The 21640-nt window shown below is 31.3% G+C and overlaps 3 protein-coding genes across 5 annotated transcripts in view; all 3 read right to left on the bottom strand.

The window, feature by feature from the left end:
* Positions 1-21640, bottom strand: part of LOC127730642 (uncharacterized) — a 214578-nt gene that overhangs the window by 45175 nt on the left and 147763 nt on the right. The gene's annotated exons all lie outside the window — the stretch shown is intronic.
* LOC127730643 (uncharacterized) overlaps positions 1-21640 on the bottom strand; it is a 163232-nt gene that overhangs the window by 17727 nt on the left and 123865 nt on the right. Inside the window, exon 1 of one of the 3 annotated variants that reach the window (XM_052239143.1) lies at positions 15196-15204. The exons of the other annotated variants lie outside the window; for them this stretch is intronic. The gene's annotated coding sequence lies outside the window, so the exon portion shown is untranslated. Of the gene's footprint in view, positions 1-15195; positions 15205-21640 lie in introns of those variants that run through there. 3 annotated transcript variants of the gene reach the window in all.
* LOC127730641 (uncharacterized) overlaps positions 10560-21640 on the bottom strand; it is a 72583-nt gene continuing 61502 nt past the window's right edge. Inside the window, exon 3 of the mRNA XM_052239137.1 lies at positions 10560-10663. Coding sequence (XP_052095097.1) covers positions 10600-10663 — 64 coding nt within the window. The 3' untranslated portion in view covers positions 10560-10599. The remainder of the gene's footprint in view (positions 10664-21640) is intronic.

Below are 21640 nucleotides of genomic sequence, written 5' to 3' on the forward strand. Positions count from 1 at the left end.
AATTAATGTGACGTAATACCCGGAATCAAACCGGAACGCTGAAAATGTCAAAATTCTTAATAAATTTCACCCTTCCTGGTTTCGCATTTGCCACAGGCCTCGACCAAAGTTATTTTACTCTTTGTTTGACATTTTGACACTTTGCAACAATATTTAGTGTGGTCGAGGACTGTGGCCACATCGAAAATTTAACCTTTGCTAACAAGCGAAACCTGATTCAACGCTGCCATTTCCGAGGTACGACACATTCTCAAACTCCGTACAGTGATCTTTTCCGTTCCGGAACTGTTTTCCTTTACTCCATCAATCGGTATAGAAAGTAGTATGCAGATTGGAGCTGGAACTGCCGGGGAGTTTGATATATTCTGTGACGAAATAACTGTACCAAGAAATTTTACAATTGGTATAAATTGAAATAAATTCTATGATTAATTATTTTTTTATTTATGATATTTCTTTTTATAATCTTTTTTTCTGTTGATATTGTAATAGTTAGCACGGTCTTTACTTTGCTATGCAAACAAAAATAGGGCAAATTTAAAGAAGTGCCGTAGTATTTCTCCGTAACAACATTGATTATCATTTAATACAAATTTCCCTTCAGATTCACGTCTTTTGTTTTCTTAAGATGAAATCATCGAAATGTAACCTCCGTGGAATGTAATCTCATGTTGACCCTTTGGTGAAGTTCTTTTTTTCACGTCTGCTATTCTATAAAGTATGGCATGCCAAGTTAACATTTCCAATAATCACTACGGATGGTGAAAATAAATTACAGAATTGTGAACATTAACATACATTGTAAATCGTAGGAAAACACGTGATTATTTTGATATCATATTGCACAGTGGTTAAATAAGTTTTTCAATATTTTTTCAATTAAAATCAAAATAACGACGCTATGAGAGGGCGTTGTTTATACTGTATGTAACTTTTAACCAGAACAAGTATTTGTTTTCAAATGAATATTGAAATAAGGATGAAACAAAACTATCCGACACAATGATATATCTTGGGTTACTTCAAATAAGTATACCTGATATTCACACGGGATAGGGTGCATAAGTGATGAGAATGCCCTAAGGAGGAGCAGCTGTTTATTTTTGGTGGTCCCTATTAAGATTGGGCGAGACTATGCTACAACCGACCAAAAAAAAAAAAAAAAAAAAATGGCTGCTTACTATGAATAAAATATCTATGAAATAAATTCATATTTCTAATTTTTCGTTTTTTGTGGTGGCCCGAGGTTCGTGTTCAATCTGTAGTTACCTGTTTGTATATTTTGTTATTCCTGTTTTACTTTTTATCGCCTATTTATGTTCATGGTGTTGCATTGTTTGATTGAACTTATGATTCTTTATTTCCCCTCTTTGGAGACTTTTCTCTTATTCTTAATGACAACACGTGAAATTTCTTGTTTCTTGTTTGAAATACATCCTCTTATTTGCTCTCCGTCATAAATATGCATTCAGTATTTGCCACTGCCTGGACGTTCGTCAAACAACTATCAATCATACCTCCTTTATAATTACAGTATAAAAATGACTTTAAAGATAATTAAATAAATAATAAAAGATTCATTAAATCTTTTGGGCAGATATACATGATATATACACGTCTATTAGTTCACTCTTTAGGAAAAAGGAATGAAAAACGAATATTGCATATTAAAGAAACACGCCATTTTACTATATTAGTTGTTTGTCTCATGATGATGATGATGGATGACTGTTTACATCCATCGCAAGTTAGATGCATATTCCGGACGAGAACATGTTAATTTACGCACATTGCCTCTATACTCTGGTATCTAGGGTATACAAGACATAATCAGAAAATCTCATATGGCGTCCAGTATTGAGGAGCTTCTCTTGAAGATGCAGCATTTATCCCAAAAAAGTTCACATTTCATATCACTTTAAAGACAAAAAATATAGACGAAAATAATTGATCTTGTATAATATATTAATTATAGTTTTGAATAATACATTAACGTTTATCTTAGTATTCTTCTTGTTTGATTTGATTTGATTTTCGGTGTTTTAACGCCACTTTAAAGCACCGCTTTTGGGCTATTTCGTGGCGGCCAGTTTTTATTGGTGGAGGAAGCCGGAGCGCCCGGAGAAAACCACCGACCTTCGATAGGAAAACTGACAATCCTAGTCAATTAAGATTGGAGTCGAGTGCACCCGCACGAGCGGGGTTCGAACTCACAACCTCAGTGTTGACTGGCTAGTGATTACAGTAGTAACTACTTAGAACACTCGGCCACCGAGGCCCCGAATTATTATTCTTGTTCAACTCTTTGAAATCTATTTATTTATATCGTACTTTTTTGCAACTAAAGAAACTTTTTGAAAACTGTTAAAGCATTTTTACTTGTGAATGTAAAAGATCCATGAGAAATAGTTCACATTTCATATCACTTTAAAGACAAAAAATATAGACGAAAATATTTGATCTAGTATAATATATTAATTATAGTTTTGAATAATATATTACGTAAATGGACACAGCTTACATAAAGGAAACCGAACTCCGAGGAAATTTCAAAACGGAAAGTTCGCAATCAAATGGAAAAATCAAAAGCTCAAACACATCATACGAATGGATAACAACTGTCATATTCCTGACTTGGTACAGGCATTTTCTTATGTAGAAAATTGTGGATTAAAGCTGGTTTTATAGCTAGCTTAACCTCTCACTTGTATGACAGTCGCATACAATTTCATTATATTGACAACGATGTGTGAACAAAACAAACAGACGTAATAGGTAAAAATGTCAGATGGAAACAGCAAAAGCCGGATAGATTTAATTGAAATTAGCTAAATCGCTAAAAGAAATCGTCAACAACGGATAACTGAGAATGAGTATTCCTTTACAATTCTTAGTTTTTTTAAAACTAGGCAGTGGCTTTTTTGCCGGCTTTGATTAAAGTGTCTTAAATAAAGCTTCTTTCGATAGCAATGGCTACTTTGCCGGCACCGGCAGTATAGTGAATTGGTTATTTTGCCGGTTATTTGTAAAGTGGGAATTTAAATATTTACATTTGAAAAGTACTACGAAAATGTTCATTGTCAACATTAAAGAATCGAATTATTACTTATATAGTTAAATAAGATAAGTGTCACAATATTTGAGATACATATAATAGTTTTAAAACATTTATGAGTCCAAGATAAAATAAGAATTTGTAAAAAGAAATAAAAATAAAAACTTTTGAGCATTCACTTGTAGCAATGAAATCATATGAAAACATGTAGTTGAAGATACTTCTAAAATCAGTCAAAGTCTAATGCTACATGAATGCATAAGAATAAAATCTCATTGAAATAGATTTGATAAAAACGTTATACAATCTAAAACAATAAATTACTTAGCTTCAAAATCAAAAATGTTTCAATTAAATTTGCTTTTGGAATAATAGTCAGTTCTTTGAGTTTCATATCTGTAAATAAAATCGTTTTTACTGGCATATTGACTTCCGCTTTCCGAGGGCAGGCAAAACAAGATATATGGACGAGATTCAAGAAATATTTTGTTAAAATAATTCTTGTGGTAAAATGATTATAAAGTTACTAAATCGTTAATGAAAACAATTTTAACATTACGCGCAAATTCCTAAAATACCATTGTACCTTGGTCTTTTCTGACGATTTGAAAATTATACAAACAGAGTTACAAATCTTATGCTAATCATTTTATGAATTACACTGTGAATTATGAATTTATGATCTTTCTTCAGTATTTTCGTCAATTTCTGAGACAGGGCCGTTTTTAACCCTTCGTGGCTCTGCTCCTTAGGTCGATTTGATAATAGTTCGTTTCCAGAAAATATATTTTGAACCATTAGATATATTTTCCCCCTTCTTTGATGGGTTATAATCTTTAGGTGGTATTGATTGTCAGGTCATTTGATCAAAAGTTAAGAGAGTAATGGTTATTGATAGTGAGAAGTTTTTGCAAATAATAAGTTTTCAAATATCTTTTAAACTAATCATTCAATACGTTTCACTTTAATTTGATAATTTCCCTTGAGGAGAAAAAAATGTTTGGCAGAATATTTTTCTGATAATTAAATTTTGAGTAAAACTTAGTTTTCGATAATATATTTTAACCTTATATCAAACATTACCATATAAAAATAAGAAGATCTGGTATGATTGCCAATTAGACGAATATTTATCCGAGTCCTCCGGTGTCTTACTGTAAATTTTGACACCACTGCTGCGAAATTGACCCAGGTGTACCACCATACGTAAAGAAAAATACACTAAGTAAAAATAAAATAACAAAAATACCGAACTCCAAGGAAAATCCAAAACCGAAAGTCCCTTATCATATGGCAAAATCAAAAGCTCAATCGCATCAAACGAATGAAAAACAACTGTCATATTCCTGACTTGGTAGAGACATTTCCTAATGTAGAGTTTGGTGGACTAAACCTGGAATAATAGCTATCTAAACCACTCACTTGTGTTACGGCAAGAAATCACCTTTAAATTGTAGCCAACAAATAACACAAATCAATGATAAAAATTAACATGATTTATTATACACAAGTTTACAGGAAGTATTACACAAATAGAAATGTCAACTTAACTGTCAAAATATAAGTCCGATCCTTTGTCTTTTCTTTATCCGCAATCCTTCTTGTAACTGTACGGTATATGTCCAATCTAGTATGATGTAGTTAACGTAAATAAAAGTGTCAATCCAACTGAGAGAACTTCTGAGAATATTAATGTCTATGTCTGAGAGTCTAACTTTAGTGTCTGTATATATAGAGTTGTCACGGAAATCTCTAGAACAATGTAAAAAGAAAACTCCTAGAAAACTGTAGAACGGAAACTTCTAGAATATGATGGAAGTTTAAATTACACATCATGGATTATGATCATTCCAGAATTATTATGTAAGTCAAATAGAAAGTTCCAATCATTCCATCAGTATCTATGATTGTTCCAGTGATTTCTAAACTGAACAATATAAGTTTACCTTGTAAACAACTATAAGGCCACACAAAACAAATTAGGCCAAGATAAATAAATATAATATTCTCTAAATATACTACCAAAATTTACCCAAAAGAACTTACTTTAACAAAATCTAACACAAACAGCAGCAGTTGTCCTTTTCTAGATTTAGACATCTCAATTTCTAAAGGGAAACTCCATACTAAAATTTACGACAAAAGAGACGATTTTCTCTTCCCTATTGTTAATTTTTTTTTTTTAGACGGCGATGTTCCTTTGGCTCCATCATACGGTATTTATATATCCCAACTCGTTCGGTATGCCCGTGTGTGTAGTGATGTCATAGATTTTAACGAACGTAATCAATGCATCACAGGTAAATTATTAAGTCAGGGATTTCGTTACCATAAACTACTTAAAACTTTCACTAAATTCTTTCATAGATACAAAGATTTGATTAGTAAATTTGGCTGTACCTGTAGAAAACTTATTAAAAATGGTATTTCACATCCTAAATTTTACGGTAATATTGTACTTAAAGCGCGGAAATCACTATGTGTATGAGTGCCAATGAGACAACTCTCCATCCAAGTTACAAATTATAAAAGTAAACCATTATAGGTCAAGGTACGGCCTTCAACACAGAGCATTGGCTCACACCGAACAGCAAGCTATAAAGGGCCACAAAAAATTACTAGTGTAAAACCATTCAAACGGAAAAACCAACGGTCTAATCTATATAAAAACGAGAATGAATGCACAAATAACACCACAACTTTATTTTATACGTACCTTGCATTAGAATAGTATGTTCTTGTGAAAAAAACATGCTGCTGAATCTTTAGTTTTCTGTGTCTTGTGGAACGTTTGTTTTTTTTTTTTATTTGACTTATGAGTTTTGATAGTCGCTTGGTCATAACATTGAAAGTTAACTATTTACAACTTTAAATTAATCTTGTTTGAATGTATTTTGTGAAATCGCTTGCTTGAAAGTAATCATCTGGAAAGTATCTTCACATTGATCTTCTATGATTTTTTGAGAAAAACCACTTATTCATATTATTTCCGATGATTGTTTGAGGAAAAGGCTGCAGAAACTAAATGATACTGAACACAAATTTGAGCATCATATTGCTTTAATTTTTGCTTTCTATAATGGATTGATTTATTGTATATCGTCCAGTCATACCTTAATTGATGAAAATTTCATTTATATTTGTTAATTTTAACAATATGTCGCCTGTTTTCGAAAAGTCAAGACTAAAATTTTCTTGAATGATTATCATGTACGTTATCAACAAAAACAAGAATATGCTATTCGGCTTATCTATTTGTTAGACCCTTAGTGCGAACAGCAGAAATTATTAACAACTGACTTTATATTATCCTTATCTGTATGTATAATGTGAAATCGCCTGCTTGAAAATTTATCAGCTGGAAAGTATCTTTATATTGATCTTTTATAATCGGTGGAGAAAACAATGTATGTCATGTATTGACATAATTTCCAATTAATGTTATTTAGTTTATTATGTTAAAATAATATTATGTTTCAGTTTACAGAGCTCAATTTATCGCTTCGGATACGTAACAACATCAGCAACTGTGTAAACGGAAATAACACAACAGTAACTTAACACCAAAACATGTGCGTCACTATGATGTATTTTTTTTAATACATTTATTAATATAGATGAACCAATTTAAAGGCTCTTAGACTTATTATTGTAGTATTTAATTGGTATCGACAGGAAGACAAAAACGAAAACAAAGACCACAAAAAAAATGATGAATCGGGTTAAAAGCAAGTAATTGCATAACATATAGGTATAAATAAAAGGGAACTATTTGTTAACTTAGTTGAATTTCTTTGCAACTTCAGAGAATATTATTTGTCAAAATAGAAGAATAACACAACAACAACAAACTGAACACTGTCAATATTGTAAACTTGATAATAAAAAGAGGTGGAAATAACAAGAGGACATTCAAAACTCTGTATTTGAAGAGAAACTGACAACAACGGTGAAAACTAAAATAGTGATAAAAAAAATTGAAACATATTCGTAGTCATCTATGACACAAATATTCCACAATGTTCAAACAATTCGTGGAGACGTTCGTAAACTTTCGAAGGAAAGACTTCAACTTAACCTTTAGGACCCTTATTTCAAAGCTTCCTTGTCAACAGCAACCATCAATCAAGGAAATTATGATAGGCAACATAAGCTTTGAAGATCGTATCAGCTGTGAGATATACACTCAATATGCAGACACTCTTGAATGTTACTGCAAAGAAATGGAAAGGGAACAAAAATAATAAGATAAGACAATCATTGACAAGGCACGTGCATATTGTGAGATTTAAAAAGAAAGAGATGATACCATGTGGGCATTCGAAATATACAGTAGCAAAATGCGAAAAAAGCACAGACAGCAATAACAAAACCTTGCATATGTCCTTTCGTTTGAATTGTTTTACATTTGTCATTTCTGTTTACTATGTGGTATTGGTTTTGCTCTAGTTTTTAGAAATATCAACGCGCTCTCGCGCTTTTTGTCTCAATGATTAAACTATCAAAAGTAATATTTAAAAAAAACATTACATACACTTTGATTTAAATAAAATGGTATAAAGTAAGGCGACATATTAACCAATGTTCGAATCTCGTAAATCGATTACGAGCCAAAGCTGTATGCAAAAGTATACAAAAATCTGTGACATAGCCCATTTACTGTAACTTGACCTGAAACATTTTTTCCAATTTGTTATATATATTTATATAATTATGAATGATGATGTTAAAAACGAATGTTATATTTGAAGCGTTGAGTTAACAAAAACGACTTTAGAAGATAAAATATTCATAAGGGAGTCCTATACTCAATGGCTCAACAGGTTATTAAAGTGTGACTAGAATAGCTTAATCTTTAATAAATGGTTAAATGGATTTTTATGAGACTGTCATACAAGTGAATGGTTAAGCTGGCTAGTAAACCAGGTTTAGTCCACCATTTTCTACATAAGAAAATGCCTGTACCAAGTCAGTAACATGAGAGTTGTTTTCAATCCGTTTGATGCGTTTGAGCTGTTGATTTTACCATTTGATAAGGGACTTTCAGTTTTGAATTTTCCTTGGAGTTTGATATTTTTGTTATTTTACTTTTTACTTAGTGCATCTTTCTATTCGTATGGTGGTACCCCTGGGTCAATTTTCCCTAGCATAGGTGTCAAAATTTACGGGAAAACGCTGGAGGACTCGGATGGATATTTGTCTAATTGGTAATCACACCAAATCTACTTATTTTTATATGGTAATGTTTGATATATGGTTAAAATATATTATCAAAAACTAAGTTTTACTCCTTATTTTGATTATCTAAAAACAATTCTGCCCAACGTTTTTTCTCCTCATTTATTATCAAATTAAAGTGAAAGTTATTAAACGTATAGCTTAAAAGATATCTAAAAACTGATTACTTGTCAAAACTTCTCTCTATCAATAACTACTACAACTTTAACTTTTGATCCAATGACCTAAAATTCAATAAGATCATCGAAAATTTATAATCCACTAAAGAAGGAGAAAACTATATCTAATGGTTCAATATGAATTTTCTGGAAACGAAACATTTCCCAAATTTTCAGTCCATGTAGAGGCACTATGACATTGAAATTGGTTCCACTGACCAAAAAATCAAAAGGGCAGGTTTCAACTTTAATTTGGTGCAGTTATACCCAAACTTTTCCCCTATTTCAATCTATAAATTGAGCTGTGACCTTAACTTTAATCAGACTCCAAATCAATAGGTGTTTAACATTGTTGAATAAATGCCTTACCTAATAATCAGCCAAATTTTAATTGTTTGTTGCTTATATCATACTTACCATACTTACAGAGGGAAGCAACATAACACATTCCGATAGTAATATAATAATTGCACAGATTGAATATGCAATGAAAGAGTAAAATATCAAGAATACCGAACTCAAAGGAAATTCAAAACGGAAAGTCCCTTATCAAATGCGAAATCAATAACTCAAACACATCAAATGAATGGAAAACAACTGTCATATTCCTAAATTGGTACAGGCATTTCCTTATGTAGAAAATGGTGGATTAATAGACTTATAAAATTGCTTTTAGACAATGAAATATTTCATTTATTTATAATGTGTCATAGATCAAACGTATTCGATCAGTGTATATTTACTTGTTTTTGTGTATTGTCTTTTTGATCGAGTTAAGCCATTTCAATTGATATTTGTGTGTGTGTCTTTTTGTGTTGTAATGTTATACCACTGTTTCAGGTTAGGATGAAGGTTGGCGCCTGTTAAAACGTTTAAACCCGCTGCATTTTTGTGCACCTGTCCTAAGTCTGGAGCCTGTTGTTCAGTGGTTGTCGTTTGTTGGTGTGGTTCAAAAGTGTTTCTCGTTTTTTATATAGGTTAGACCGTTGGTTTTCCTATTTGAATTGTTTACACTAGTCTTTTTGGGGCCCTTGATGGCTTGCTGTACGGTATGAGCCAAGGCTCCGTGTTGAAGGCCGGACTTTGACCTATAATTGTTTACTTTTTACACATTGTGACTTGGATGGATAGTTGTCTCATTGGCACTCATACCACATCTTCTTATTTATATTATAAGGTTTTTTTCCGAAATGCCTCAAAAAATCAAATGCACTTATATCAGCTTTTTGACGTTTCCGCAGGTCATAGTTAATAATCATTCCAGGAAAAAAAGCACTCGCTGATTAAGTCAAAGAACTATTAACTATTCAACTTAATTTAGCTAAGACTTCACAACAGTTTGTTTGATAAAATATAGCATTAGCAGCAACGTCGTGACTAAACAAAGTTTTAATTCATTGTGTGTCATAAGATTTTAGTTTTAACATTTTTTTTTGGGGACATGGTCAATTTCGTATCACATTTAGACCAAAGAGTTAAGTGTGATTTAAAGTATTTTCAGAGGCTAATATATATATTTTCTTAGGAAAAGCTGTGATTGTTATTGTCTTTCTTATTGTTATAACATAAACGAGAAACCATTTACATCCAATATGAGCATTTATTAATATTGTTTAAGACTCTGAACTGAACTTTATTTTTACACTAAATAATAGTCATAGCTGAGAAAATACTTCCGTTATATTATACTCCAATCTCAAGTCTATAAGGGAAGAATTAATTCTTCTTTTGAAATTTCTACCAGGAAGAAAAAAGACAACAATGTGGAAGACGACTTTTTAGTCTCATATAAAAAGATAATATAGACTGTAATATGGTGTTGTGGGATCTTCTGAGCGAAAACATAGACAGCACATATCTGTTCTTTGCAAAAACATATATTATTGATGCCATTGTTATTAGCTTAATATTTTTCAACTTGTATAAAGAGAATGGTCTTTTAGAAAAGAGAAGAGGATAGAAAATACCAAGGGGACAATAAAAAAATAAAGTGAAGAAGAAAAACACGATGGTAAAACAAAAAATGAACACTAAACCAACCCCAGTCAACAACACTCTACAAAAAAAGATTAAGCTTAATTTAAAATAATCCATAAAAAAAACCATGATGCAGTAAATCTTGTTCATTTATTTTTTGTTGCTTCACAATTAAGTAGACATTGGCATAGGAGCAGATGTTGGATGTCCGAAGCGGTGAACAAGAGTCTGGAAACTGTTAATATAAAATAAAAGATAATTTGATGAATAATATAAATATATCTATTTTTTTGTATTATAGCATATTTCATGAATGAGTATTGATCCTAAGCTACTCTCATGTTGAATTTTAGAAAAAAAAAAATAAAAAAGATTTGTTTTCAGATATTTTTTTTTTTGTTTTCTTAAGCAATAGTATTCAACCTACATCTCTTGTTACCTTAGCTAGAGTTCTGTAGTAGCGAGTACATTTTGATGTTGTTTTTCAAAATTGCATGCTGTTTTTTTTTTTCAGTATAAAGGAAAGTGGTCAATCTATTGGCAGCTGTTTTACTTTTACGACATATTGTCTAGATAGGCATATTGGGATATTGGGTGCACACATAATACTGATTTAACCAATCTATAGTGTGTGCCTGTACCAAGTCAGGCTTTCTGTAAAATGTGTTGTTAGTTGTTGTTTATACGTCAATTTTTTCTCCAATATTGTTTGGTAATTGATGTTAAATTTTCTGTTTGTCATCAACGTTTAGATTGTAATACCTCACTATGTTAGTAAACGTTTTTTTTTTTTATTGTTTTCAATATGATAAGCTTGGTATCTTTGAAATTTTTTTATAAAAGAATATAACATATTGCCTTGAGTCTTTCAGGTAGAGTTGGTCTTAAAATTTCTTGGCTTTTCTGTTCGGGACCTGACAGGTTTCAAATTTAGTTATTAAAAGTTGTATGTTTTTTACTATTCAAAATTATTGGCCTTTAGGTAAATTTGTGTTCCAAAAACATGTGTCATTCACCGTACAATAGATTTTGTACTTTAAACAATGTCTTATAACTATATTCAGTTACAAATATTGTTTTTACCCGTGTTGAATGTTTGATAATAAGCTTTTAATCAAACTACAAGGACAAAGAATTGTGGAGAGTACACTCCAACTTGTTTTTTAAATCTTCAAAAATACAAACTGTCAGATGCGTTGCAAGTTTGAGTTGACCAGAAATATATAACATTCATATATCTTTTACATGATAATATACAAATCCTCTTTAATGATAAGAAGTTGGTAAAAACAGAATATGTTTACCTTTTACAAACCAGTGGACATCCGAATTGAAGGAGATGATCTTGTTTGATGAGTGTGTGGCATTTAGTTTCACATGCCTGTTCAGTTGTATCAGTACCTAATGTACCTGCTAAACCATCTACTAATGTTTTCAGTTCATCGGTTTCAAATAAAGTATCTAAAATAAGAAAAAGTCTGTCACAACTTTCAAAAGCTGCTTATGATATAAATAATTTGTAAGGTTTCACTTATTAGTGAACTACAAATATCCTTTATAAGAAACATTTTCCTATTTGGGGACGATTTAGAGCTTGTCATATTATATAGACATCTTCATTTCTTGAAGACCGTATGTCTGCTTGTAAATGTCATCCTCGTTTTCTTTTGTGACGCGTGGTTCTTTTCTGACTGATATATACTCATTATCTTTTTTCATTCATACAAATAGTATATAAACTTTTCAAGACGTCCCTAAGTTTCTATCTAAATGTTATTTGATGGTATTTTGCTATTGTAACAGTAAAACTTCAACAGGACAGCAAATGTTTTTCCCAAGACTGTCTTGTATTAATCGAGGAGCAAGTGAAACAAATTTCATTGATAAATGGCACTGGATCGAATTAGAATTTTTGACTCTGCATTAAACTATGAGACTCTTTCAAATGGTTGTTGTTTTAATATGTTGACCTATATGCATTGTTTTTCTATATAATTGTCACAAAAAATCAGAATATTCCAACAGAACATTCAAAACTCATAAGTCGAAGAAAAGCTGAATCGCCATTTCTCAAAAACGAGAAACGGCAGAATGATGAACAAGTCCACAAGCACTACATAGAAACCTAAAGACTGACCAAAGCAAACCCACCACAAACCATGGATGAGTTCAAGTGCTCGGAAAGTTGAGCTGTTACTGCTCCACATTTGGTACCGGTCGTGTTGTTCATGAAAGTACTATATCTGTGAATAATCTCGTTCACTGATAGCGCAATAGGAAAAAAGAGGACGGGATTGTGGTTCCGACAATTGTAACATACCCGTGGTCATTTGTGATACAGATATTCCATAACGTTCAAGCAACTCGCGATACCGTCCCTAAATCTTTCGAAGTGATGACTTCAACTTTACAATTTGAAAAACTAAATACAACTTCATACTAAAGAAAATTATTTTAAATGCGCAAGTTGAAACAACTATTGTTTAATTAAAGATACGTTTATTTATCTATTTATTTATTTACGAGATATTTGGAATATAAGATGATGAGGTATTAAGACCCCTTATACAAATTAACCAAAAAAGACGTTTAGTTCATGAATTATGAAACTTCATTTGATATTTTATTTAATTTACCATAACAAGATAATTTTAATTAAAACAGTGTGAATGCCAAAATTTCAAATTTTTAAATGTTTAACACAAAAACTGTCAGAACAATCACATTTTCTTGCACTGAAAAAAATATTATCAAAGTGCAAATGAAATAAAAAAAAACCCATAATTAGTTTTTATTCCAAAAAAATTTCAACGTCTTGAAAATGAGAGAAAAATAAGTTAGATTTTATACCCCGAGTTTTTGATTTTCTCAATAAGTATCAACATTATAACATATTGCAGTTAAAATGAGATTTCACTTACTTAAAAGATTGAAAATACCTTGCGCATTCGGAGAATAAAGATATAATTTGAATTAAATACCAAACCTGCAAATCACAAAAAACCTTTCAAAATCAAAAGTTCAAAACATAGGATCTTTTGTCGAATCATTAAAAAAAAAGAAAAAAAAAAAAGAGAGAGAAAGAAATCAGAAGAACAACATTATTTGAGACTATAGAATATCTTCAAAATCTTAGAAATGAGCTTGGATAATAGCTTCAAAACTTTAATCGACTGTCATAAAAGACGGAGTTTTTTGTGCAGTAAAATACTTCAATCACTCTATTTTTAGGTGTAATACTACCAAAACAACAAAGCAATTACCTGTTTCATCATAAAATAGTACACAAATAATGTACAACTACTGTTCAATTTTATTTGAAATAAAATATTTCGGGTTTATAACATAAAAATGGAATCAACTCTTTATAAATTTCAGAAGCACTTTTCTTGATTTACCTTCGTTGGGAACGCTTAAATCAAAATATTTGAAAGCCAATGATGTATAAGAACCGAATTAATTGAAGAGCTATATGACCAAAAAAGTACCTAAAATAAGAGCAAAATTTTATCTAAGGTCAACTTTGCCTGCAGGAGTAAAAATCTTGGTTTCTTCATGAAAAAATCACTGCCCAGTGAGCACTTACCAAAAATAAGTCTTTTCTGTGGCATAGAAAATACCACTGGTAACAACAACACTAAAGCAAAACAAAATTTCATCTTCAAGTTTTTTCACTGAAAGTAGATAACAATAGTTTAATTAAAACAATACTTACTTTAAAATCAAATCAAATACAGTGTATAATCTAGATATGTCAATATTGGTCATATTGGAACTAAATTCAAAGCTGTATAATGATAAGCAAGTTATCTGTAATGACTCTATAGATTATAGTTTCACGAGAAAAAGTTTTGGCTTATAGTAATAACGATAAACAGAATTACCCGATAACATTATCATTTCTCTTTTAATATAGCAAATGATGGGAACAGCAGGCTGCAGGAGTTTTGTATAAAATATAAAATGGGTTTGAAATGTTTCTATTGGAATAAAATTCCTCAAGGACAGACCTCAATTCTCCGATATCTGTATGTAGTTTGACAAAGAGGTTAAGCAAAAGGATACCAACAAAATAGATTGGTATGGTGACTGTAATATTAACATCTATGAATTATAGTCACCTATAGTCGAACCTTATTCAAACATAAACATTTAATGCAAATACATCGAGAATATCGTACATATGTACAAAAAGAGATGACCTATTCTTAAAATTATAAAAAAAAAAATCGGTAAATGCAACAGTTAAAGAGGTGTACGAGGAAAATATATTCTGACGATAATTTCAAAACAAAGAATGGAGGAATGATAATATTTTGTCTTTAAACATAGTGGCATAATCCTCCCCTTAATTTCGTAATTTGTAAGTAAAAGAGGATGTGTAACTGCATTTTGATAAGAAAGATTTAAGTTACAAAAATTAGTTGAAGGAGTGATACATGTATCGGATAGTAAGAGACCTTTGAACTTCATATACACATGTATTGTAAAACGTATGCAAAATATCAGAAAAATAGAAAATTGTCTTTTCATTGATTGTTACTGATATATGGTATCAAAGTATTTCTTTTGTATGTTGATAAATGTTCTAAATGTTGAGATATTTTTGTTTCAATAAAAATGGATTCACAAGTAAAGAATGTTTCAGCTCATCAAACTAATCGAACTATTAAACTAAGTGTAACAGAATATGATACTGACTGCTCTTATTTAACACATTTGAACTAATGAATAGTTATATTGACAATAATTTTGAATACGTCTTACCTGCTTGCAATGGCATGTGGTGTAAGACAGAATAATTGCAGGCTTTGTCTTTTATAGTATCATGAAACCTCTAAGTATCGATAACCTTTATAGAAATAACACGTTTGAACTTAGAATGTGACAACTGATAATCCTAAAGACATTCCACGTTGTGACATTTGCTGTAAGCATGTAATAATGTTGCGTAGTGCTCTTTCCTTTCCACGGTGAAATATACTCTTGTTTTGGAACATCCTGCAGATCAAATCAGAGGAGAAGGTTCTTGAAAATTAGTTATCCAGGACGAAAGACTAGCTCTGGTCGACATGTTTTTCATGCGATCGGAATTAAATGAGGAAACATTTGAGAACTCATAGATTGTTTGACGGCATGATGTCATCCCCACCATATTCTTAAAATAACAATTAACTATTACAATATGGCTTAAAACATGAACTGACTTTGGACAGGCAGATGTATACGACAATTGGGCATTTCTTAAATTGTCCGTTTATAAGTTTGTGAATTATTTAAGAACTAAGGTTTCAACTCCCTCAGGCAAATTTGACATCAGATGGATTTGACTATTATTTGACGTCCTTTTTGGTTAGAAAGCACTTCAACTCTTCGGTTCTTATGCATCCTTGGCTTTCAAATATTCGGTTTAGAGCTTTCCTAGTAAAGGTAAATCCAGAAAAGTGCTTCGGACGCATGAAATGTATTGTTTTCATTTTTTAACACTTAGTCGATTCGGCTGCTGATGGACTATCAGTCTCCAAGGGTATCATCAGCTCAGTGGTCAGTACTTCGGTACGGACATGATTTATTACAAATAAGTCTTAAATTGTCCGTTTACAAATATATAAATCATTTCGAAACTAAGGTTTCAACTACCTCAGGCAAGGTTAACCTCAGATGTATTTGTTCATATAGCCCATCAAATGTTTGGTACTCATACATCCTTGGCTTTCAATTAATCGGTTTTGAGCGTTCCTGATGAAGGTTAATATAGTAAAACCGATTCGAAATTTATATAATGTTGTTTGAATTTTTTTGATACATATCCATGGTCATTCAGACACAGATATTCCATACAGTCAACCAAATCATGATAACGTCAACTTTATCATTTTGAACCCTAAGTTCAACGGCTGCTATGTAGGCAGCAACTCTCTTTCAAAGAAATCATTATAGTTTTATAGGCAACAAAAACTCATTTATATCGTTACTATTGGGAAATGTATACTCCATATGGATATTTTGATGTAATATTGCTACATAGAAATGAAAAAATCACATATTCTAAGTTAAGAACAACTGTTTTGAACAGGTAATCCATGAAACATTAAACAAGTAAAACTGTGTCAATAAAATTGTAACACATACATTTTTAAAAACGACGGACACCCAGCAGTACCTAAACTTTAAATTATGTCACCCATCACACACAAAAAGGGACATTATATACTATATGGCTAGACGGGTATGAACTTTGGTACTTGATGTGGACATTAATCGGGAAAAAAAGATCAGAAGTATTTAAAACAAATCTTTTACAACAAAAATATCCGTTGGCAATTTAAACAAGACCTCATAACTTGAGCAAGAGAAATGCCTATTACACAGTTACGAGCACAAATAGAACGAAAAATGAGATTGATCTCATTCTGTTCGTAGATTCTCACGATACGTCACTAACAAACACTTTCAAAATAATAAGATCGAATCTCCAGACTGTATGTAAAAAGGTGACATTATGCAAAAATTAGTAAACGAAGATTCCATCATGTACAGCAAAAGACAATTTAGAACGCCATCGTACAAAAACCAAATTCGACACAAATAAAAAGGTTTTAAATATCACTGTTTGTGCAGATTCACGATATGGAGTTTGTTCTAGGGACAATTTCAATTATTAAGAACTAGTAAATACAAAACGGCAAAACATTAAGTATAAACACAAACATGACATGTAAGTCAGAAAACATTATATTGCATAACTTGTCCAAACTGCAAAGAGATCTATATTCGGCAAACTAGGAACAATATTTGCGAAAGAGTCAGGATTCACAAGCAGCAAATCAGCCAACCAAAATACAGACAAACTTCTTTAAGTGAAAATTTAGAAACGTGTGCTGGGGGAAATACGTATGTAGATATCACTGTCTTGACAATTTCCGACGCGTTTTTATGATTCATAGTGTTTAAGATGACTTTATACGGGAAAATGTATACCCATTGTGCGACATAACTTCAATTTCGGGAGCCTCTGAAGGGTGCTTAAAGGAAATACAGATTTGCGCAGACTGATGAAAACGATAACTATATGAACATTATTACTTTTCAAACATCATTTGACACTTAACATTATTATAACAATTAAATTCCGTATTTTGTATTTCATAACAATGTCCTACACGTCCAACTCGGCGAAAAGGTCGTCACTGTTTAACTATTTGTACTCATTTTTAAATAGTATGTATATATAGACGGAGCGAGTAAAAATAACGGAAAAGCAAGATTCGGGATATTTTGGAAGCGATTCAGTATTAGAAATATTTCTGGTCCAGTTCCAGATTCACAAAAGCAAACTAACAATACTGGAGAATTATTTGCTGTAAAAAGAGGGGTACCAGTGATATTATATAGTGTGAAACAACAACTGGAAACTAAAATCATCCGGAAAAGATGTCAATAACAAATAGTACTGGCCAGAGATTTGCAATATGTTACCAAATTTAAATCATGGTTATATGTTCTGTGAAGTTGACAAATTTAGGTAGACGAACTAGACAAAATTGCACTTAATGTTAAAACATCATCTACCAATACTGTGCAAGATTAACAACAATATACAATGAAAACATTTGATGAAGTAAATATAGTGATAATGGATATAAAACAACTCCAATAAAGTACTATAAGTCAAAAAGCAAAGAAACTAGCTATAAGACCCGCTTCTTTTGTGTAATTTCGGCACTAAGAATAATTGAAGGTTTACTTTTTTCTACAGGTGAAGATGTCAAATGTCACATTGGGTCAATAAACGGAAGATTTTAAGTGTGCAAACCAGTTTAGCATCAGTCTCTGTTGAAGATGTGTTTAACCAGATGTACAAATCATTAAATTGGACATCGATTCTAATAAAAAAAAGCTTTTTTGATAAATCCAAAAGTTTACGGGACAAAATTAATGTTGTTTTCAAAGTAGCAAATATATATAGGCATCTAATAGGAAAAAAATAAGAAAGAGGAAGTTACATCAATAGATATTCCAAATCAAAAAGGGAAGAAAAGACTTCAACCTTGATCAACCTTCATCAAAACGACACCAGGAACATACAAGTATGCCGTAAAAAGTGGATAACAGAGTCAAACAACCAAGTCATCTACACCTACACACAGACCATGACTTGTTGTACAACAGAGAATTTAACACACACAAAACGTTTCTTATGATGATCGGGAATTCGAACGTGCCAAGTAACACTGATATACATATTAACATATTTATTATATATTTATTTTGCATGCACACGTGTAAAAATTGCGGTTTTTATCCAACGCAATCATAGGTTTGAACGTTGTTTTCAATTTAGACTTGTTTATATTGTTTCGTTTGGCCCTGTATTATATTTTCCTTCGGGTTTAAATGATCCGTTCATCCTATTTCGACTCTTTAAGATTCAAGAGTCTATCCTAAATTGAGGTAAATTATATGGCCTTCTAAATACCGTTTCGATTCCTAACATCACTAAGGAGACATTAATTGTCGAAATCCGGATATGGTGTACAAATTTTTGCACCTCATGTTTGCGGTAAACCATCTTTTCCGCAATTTTCTTTTTTTTCTGTTTGGTTTCAAATTAATAATTAATTACATCTGGTGATACGTTTATTTGGCAATCGCTAATGGCAGTCAGCAGGGTTTAAGAACATCAGTTGTTCGACCTGTTAGTCAAATGCGCTTTGTTAAAATATTCTTTTTCACTTTTTTGGTCTTTTGGAAAATGTTGTTTGTGCTGTATTTATACCCCTCTACCAAGACATTTGTTTTGCATGCACAAGACTTTTTCAGAAATTTGAAGATAACAATAATTCGCTAAAAACAAACTTTTGTTATCAGCTATGTATTTTCTGGCTTATTCAGGATTTTTAAGATACAGTGAACTATGTGAGATCAGAGCAAAACACATAACATATGGAGACAATCATATTGATTTTTTTTTTAGAGTAGTAAAACTGATTGTTTGCGAAAAGGAAAAAAAAAACGTTTTGATAGCTTAGCTTGATCAATCACAAGGGTCCTGTTTAAATTTTGAGCAATTATTTAGATGTAGCTCAAATAGACATGTCTTAAGATGATTTTGTGTGCAGAGCTTTATTTTATTGTTAGAGTACAAACAACTACAAGATAAGAAAAAAGAATGTAAAACTATCCTATACTAGAACTAGAGATATAGTAAAAGGCTCTTTATCCGAAATAGGTTTAGATTCAAGCAATTTTGGAATGCATAGTTTAAGAGCAGGCGTTTGATTAGCCGCTAGTAACACTGATGTCTCAGATAGATTATTAAAGCTTCACGGAAGATGGAATACTAATATCGCGAAAGATAGTTACATTAGTGACGATTTGAAGAAGAAAAAACTTTTACTAGTTTCAAAATCTTTAGATTTATATGATTTCTTCTTACAATTTCTTTCTTTGTACACTCAAGTATTTTCATAGTGTCTGAAAAGATCTAAAAATAGTGTTTCAGTTATTTATGAGATAAGTATTAGATGGGTCAGTCGCTGGTTTACATAGTTTCTATACTATAAATTATGTAGACTAGTACAGTAATAATTTATGTTCCTTTGACGAATGAATTAGAAAAAATAAATGTATTGATGTACGTCGTGGCGGATGAATTTTATCGTATAACAGTTCTATTATACTATCAATAGAATTGAAACCGGCTTTATGAACCTGAGTATATACATCAGGTGGACTCGATTTGAAAGTATCAACAAGGGCGTTGACCATTCGCCAGTGTACACGTATTTTTGCTAGCTTTAGTAACGTATATATTCATGGTAGATAATAGCTATTTCTTAACATTATTTGTTTGTCAGTTGTAGAATGTTCAGTGCAATATTTATCATATGTTTCAACGGAGGATTTATTCTGTTTAAGGATATGATAACTATTTGTAGATATGTTGTGGTTTGTTTGATATGACTATTTGATTAAAAAGAATGGTCATCGTGCCTGACAAGATCTAACACTGGTGTTTGAGTTATTTATATTTGAGATAGGAATTAGATGGGTCAGTTATTGGTTTATATAGTTTCTATACATCAAATTATTTAAACTAGTACATGAATAATTTATATAAAAAGAAGGAGATGAGGTATAATTGCCAATGAGACAACTATCCATCAAAGTTCAAATGAAGTGGATGTAAGCAATTACAGGCTAACGTACGGCCCTCAACAATGATAACACCCATACCGTATAGTCGGCTATAAAAGGCCCCGACATAAAAAAAAACATGAAACAATTCAATTGAGAAAACTAACAGCCAAATTTATAACAGAACAATTTACGAAAAACAAATATAACCGACATAAACCCACGACAACCACTGAACTATAGGCTCCTGACTTGGGACAAGTACATATAGAATATGGCGGGGTTAAACATGTTTGTGAGCGCTCAACCCTGCCCTAACTTGGACAGTGGTGAAACAGCACAACATTAGAATAAACTATAAAAATCAGTTGAAAAATATGTTCGTTTCACGAAGGAATTAGAAAATATTTTTTTATTAATAATTTCAATGTAATAAGCTTTGTATCTTTGATAAGTTTTTATGACTATCCCAAAAATGGTAAACAAAGAATTTTAGGCAGGTTGATTAGGGAATAGAACGTATTGCCTTTGTTGAGTCTTTATGATTCAGGCAGAGTTTGTCTTATTTTGACTGTTCTGTTCGGGTCTGGGCAGGTTTCAAATTTCGTTATTAAAAGTTGTATGTATTTTCTATTTAAAATTATTGTTCTAGGAGTAAATATTGTTCAAAAACATGTTTCACGCACCGAACAATAGTTTGTTTTTTACTTTAAATTATGTCTTATAACTATATTCAATGAAAAGGATTTTTTATATAAGTTTTGAATAGTTTTGAATATGTTTTATATCAAACTACAAGGACATAAAATTGTGTATAGAGTGTGCTGAAACATTTTTTAAATCTTCAAAAATACATACCAGTCCGATTTATTGAAAGCTTGAGTTGAAGAGAAATATATAACATTTATACATCTTTTAAATGAGAATGTACAACTCTTCTTTTATCATAAGAAATTTATAAATGCAGAATATTTTTGCCTTTTACAAACCAGTGGACATCCGAATTATAGGAGATGATCTTTTTGATGAGTGTGTGGCATTCAGTTTTACATGTCTGTTATGTTGCATGAGT

Source organism: Mytilus californianus, unplaced genomic scaffold, assembly GCF_021869535.1.
Source record: "Mytilus californianus isolate M0D057914Y unplaced genomic scaffold, xbMytCali1.0.p SCAF_2, whole genome shotgun sequence".
Taxonomy (NCBI): Eukaryota; Metazoa; Mollusca; class Bivalvia; order Mytilida; family Mytilidae; genus Mytilus; species Mytilus californianus.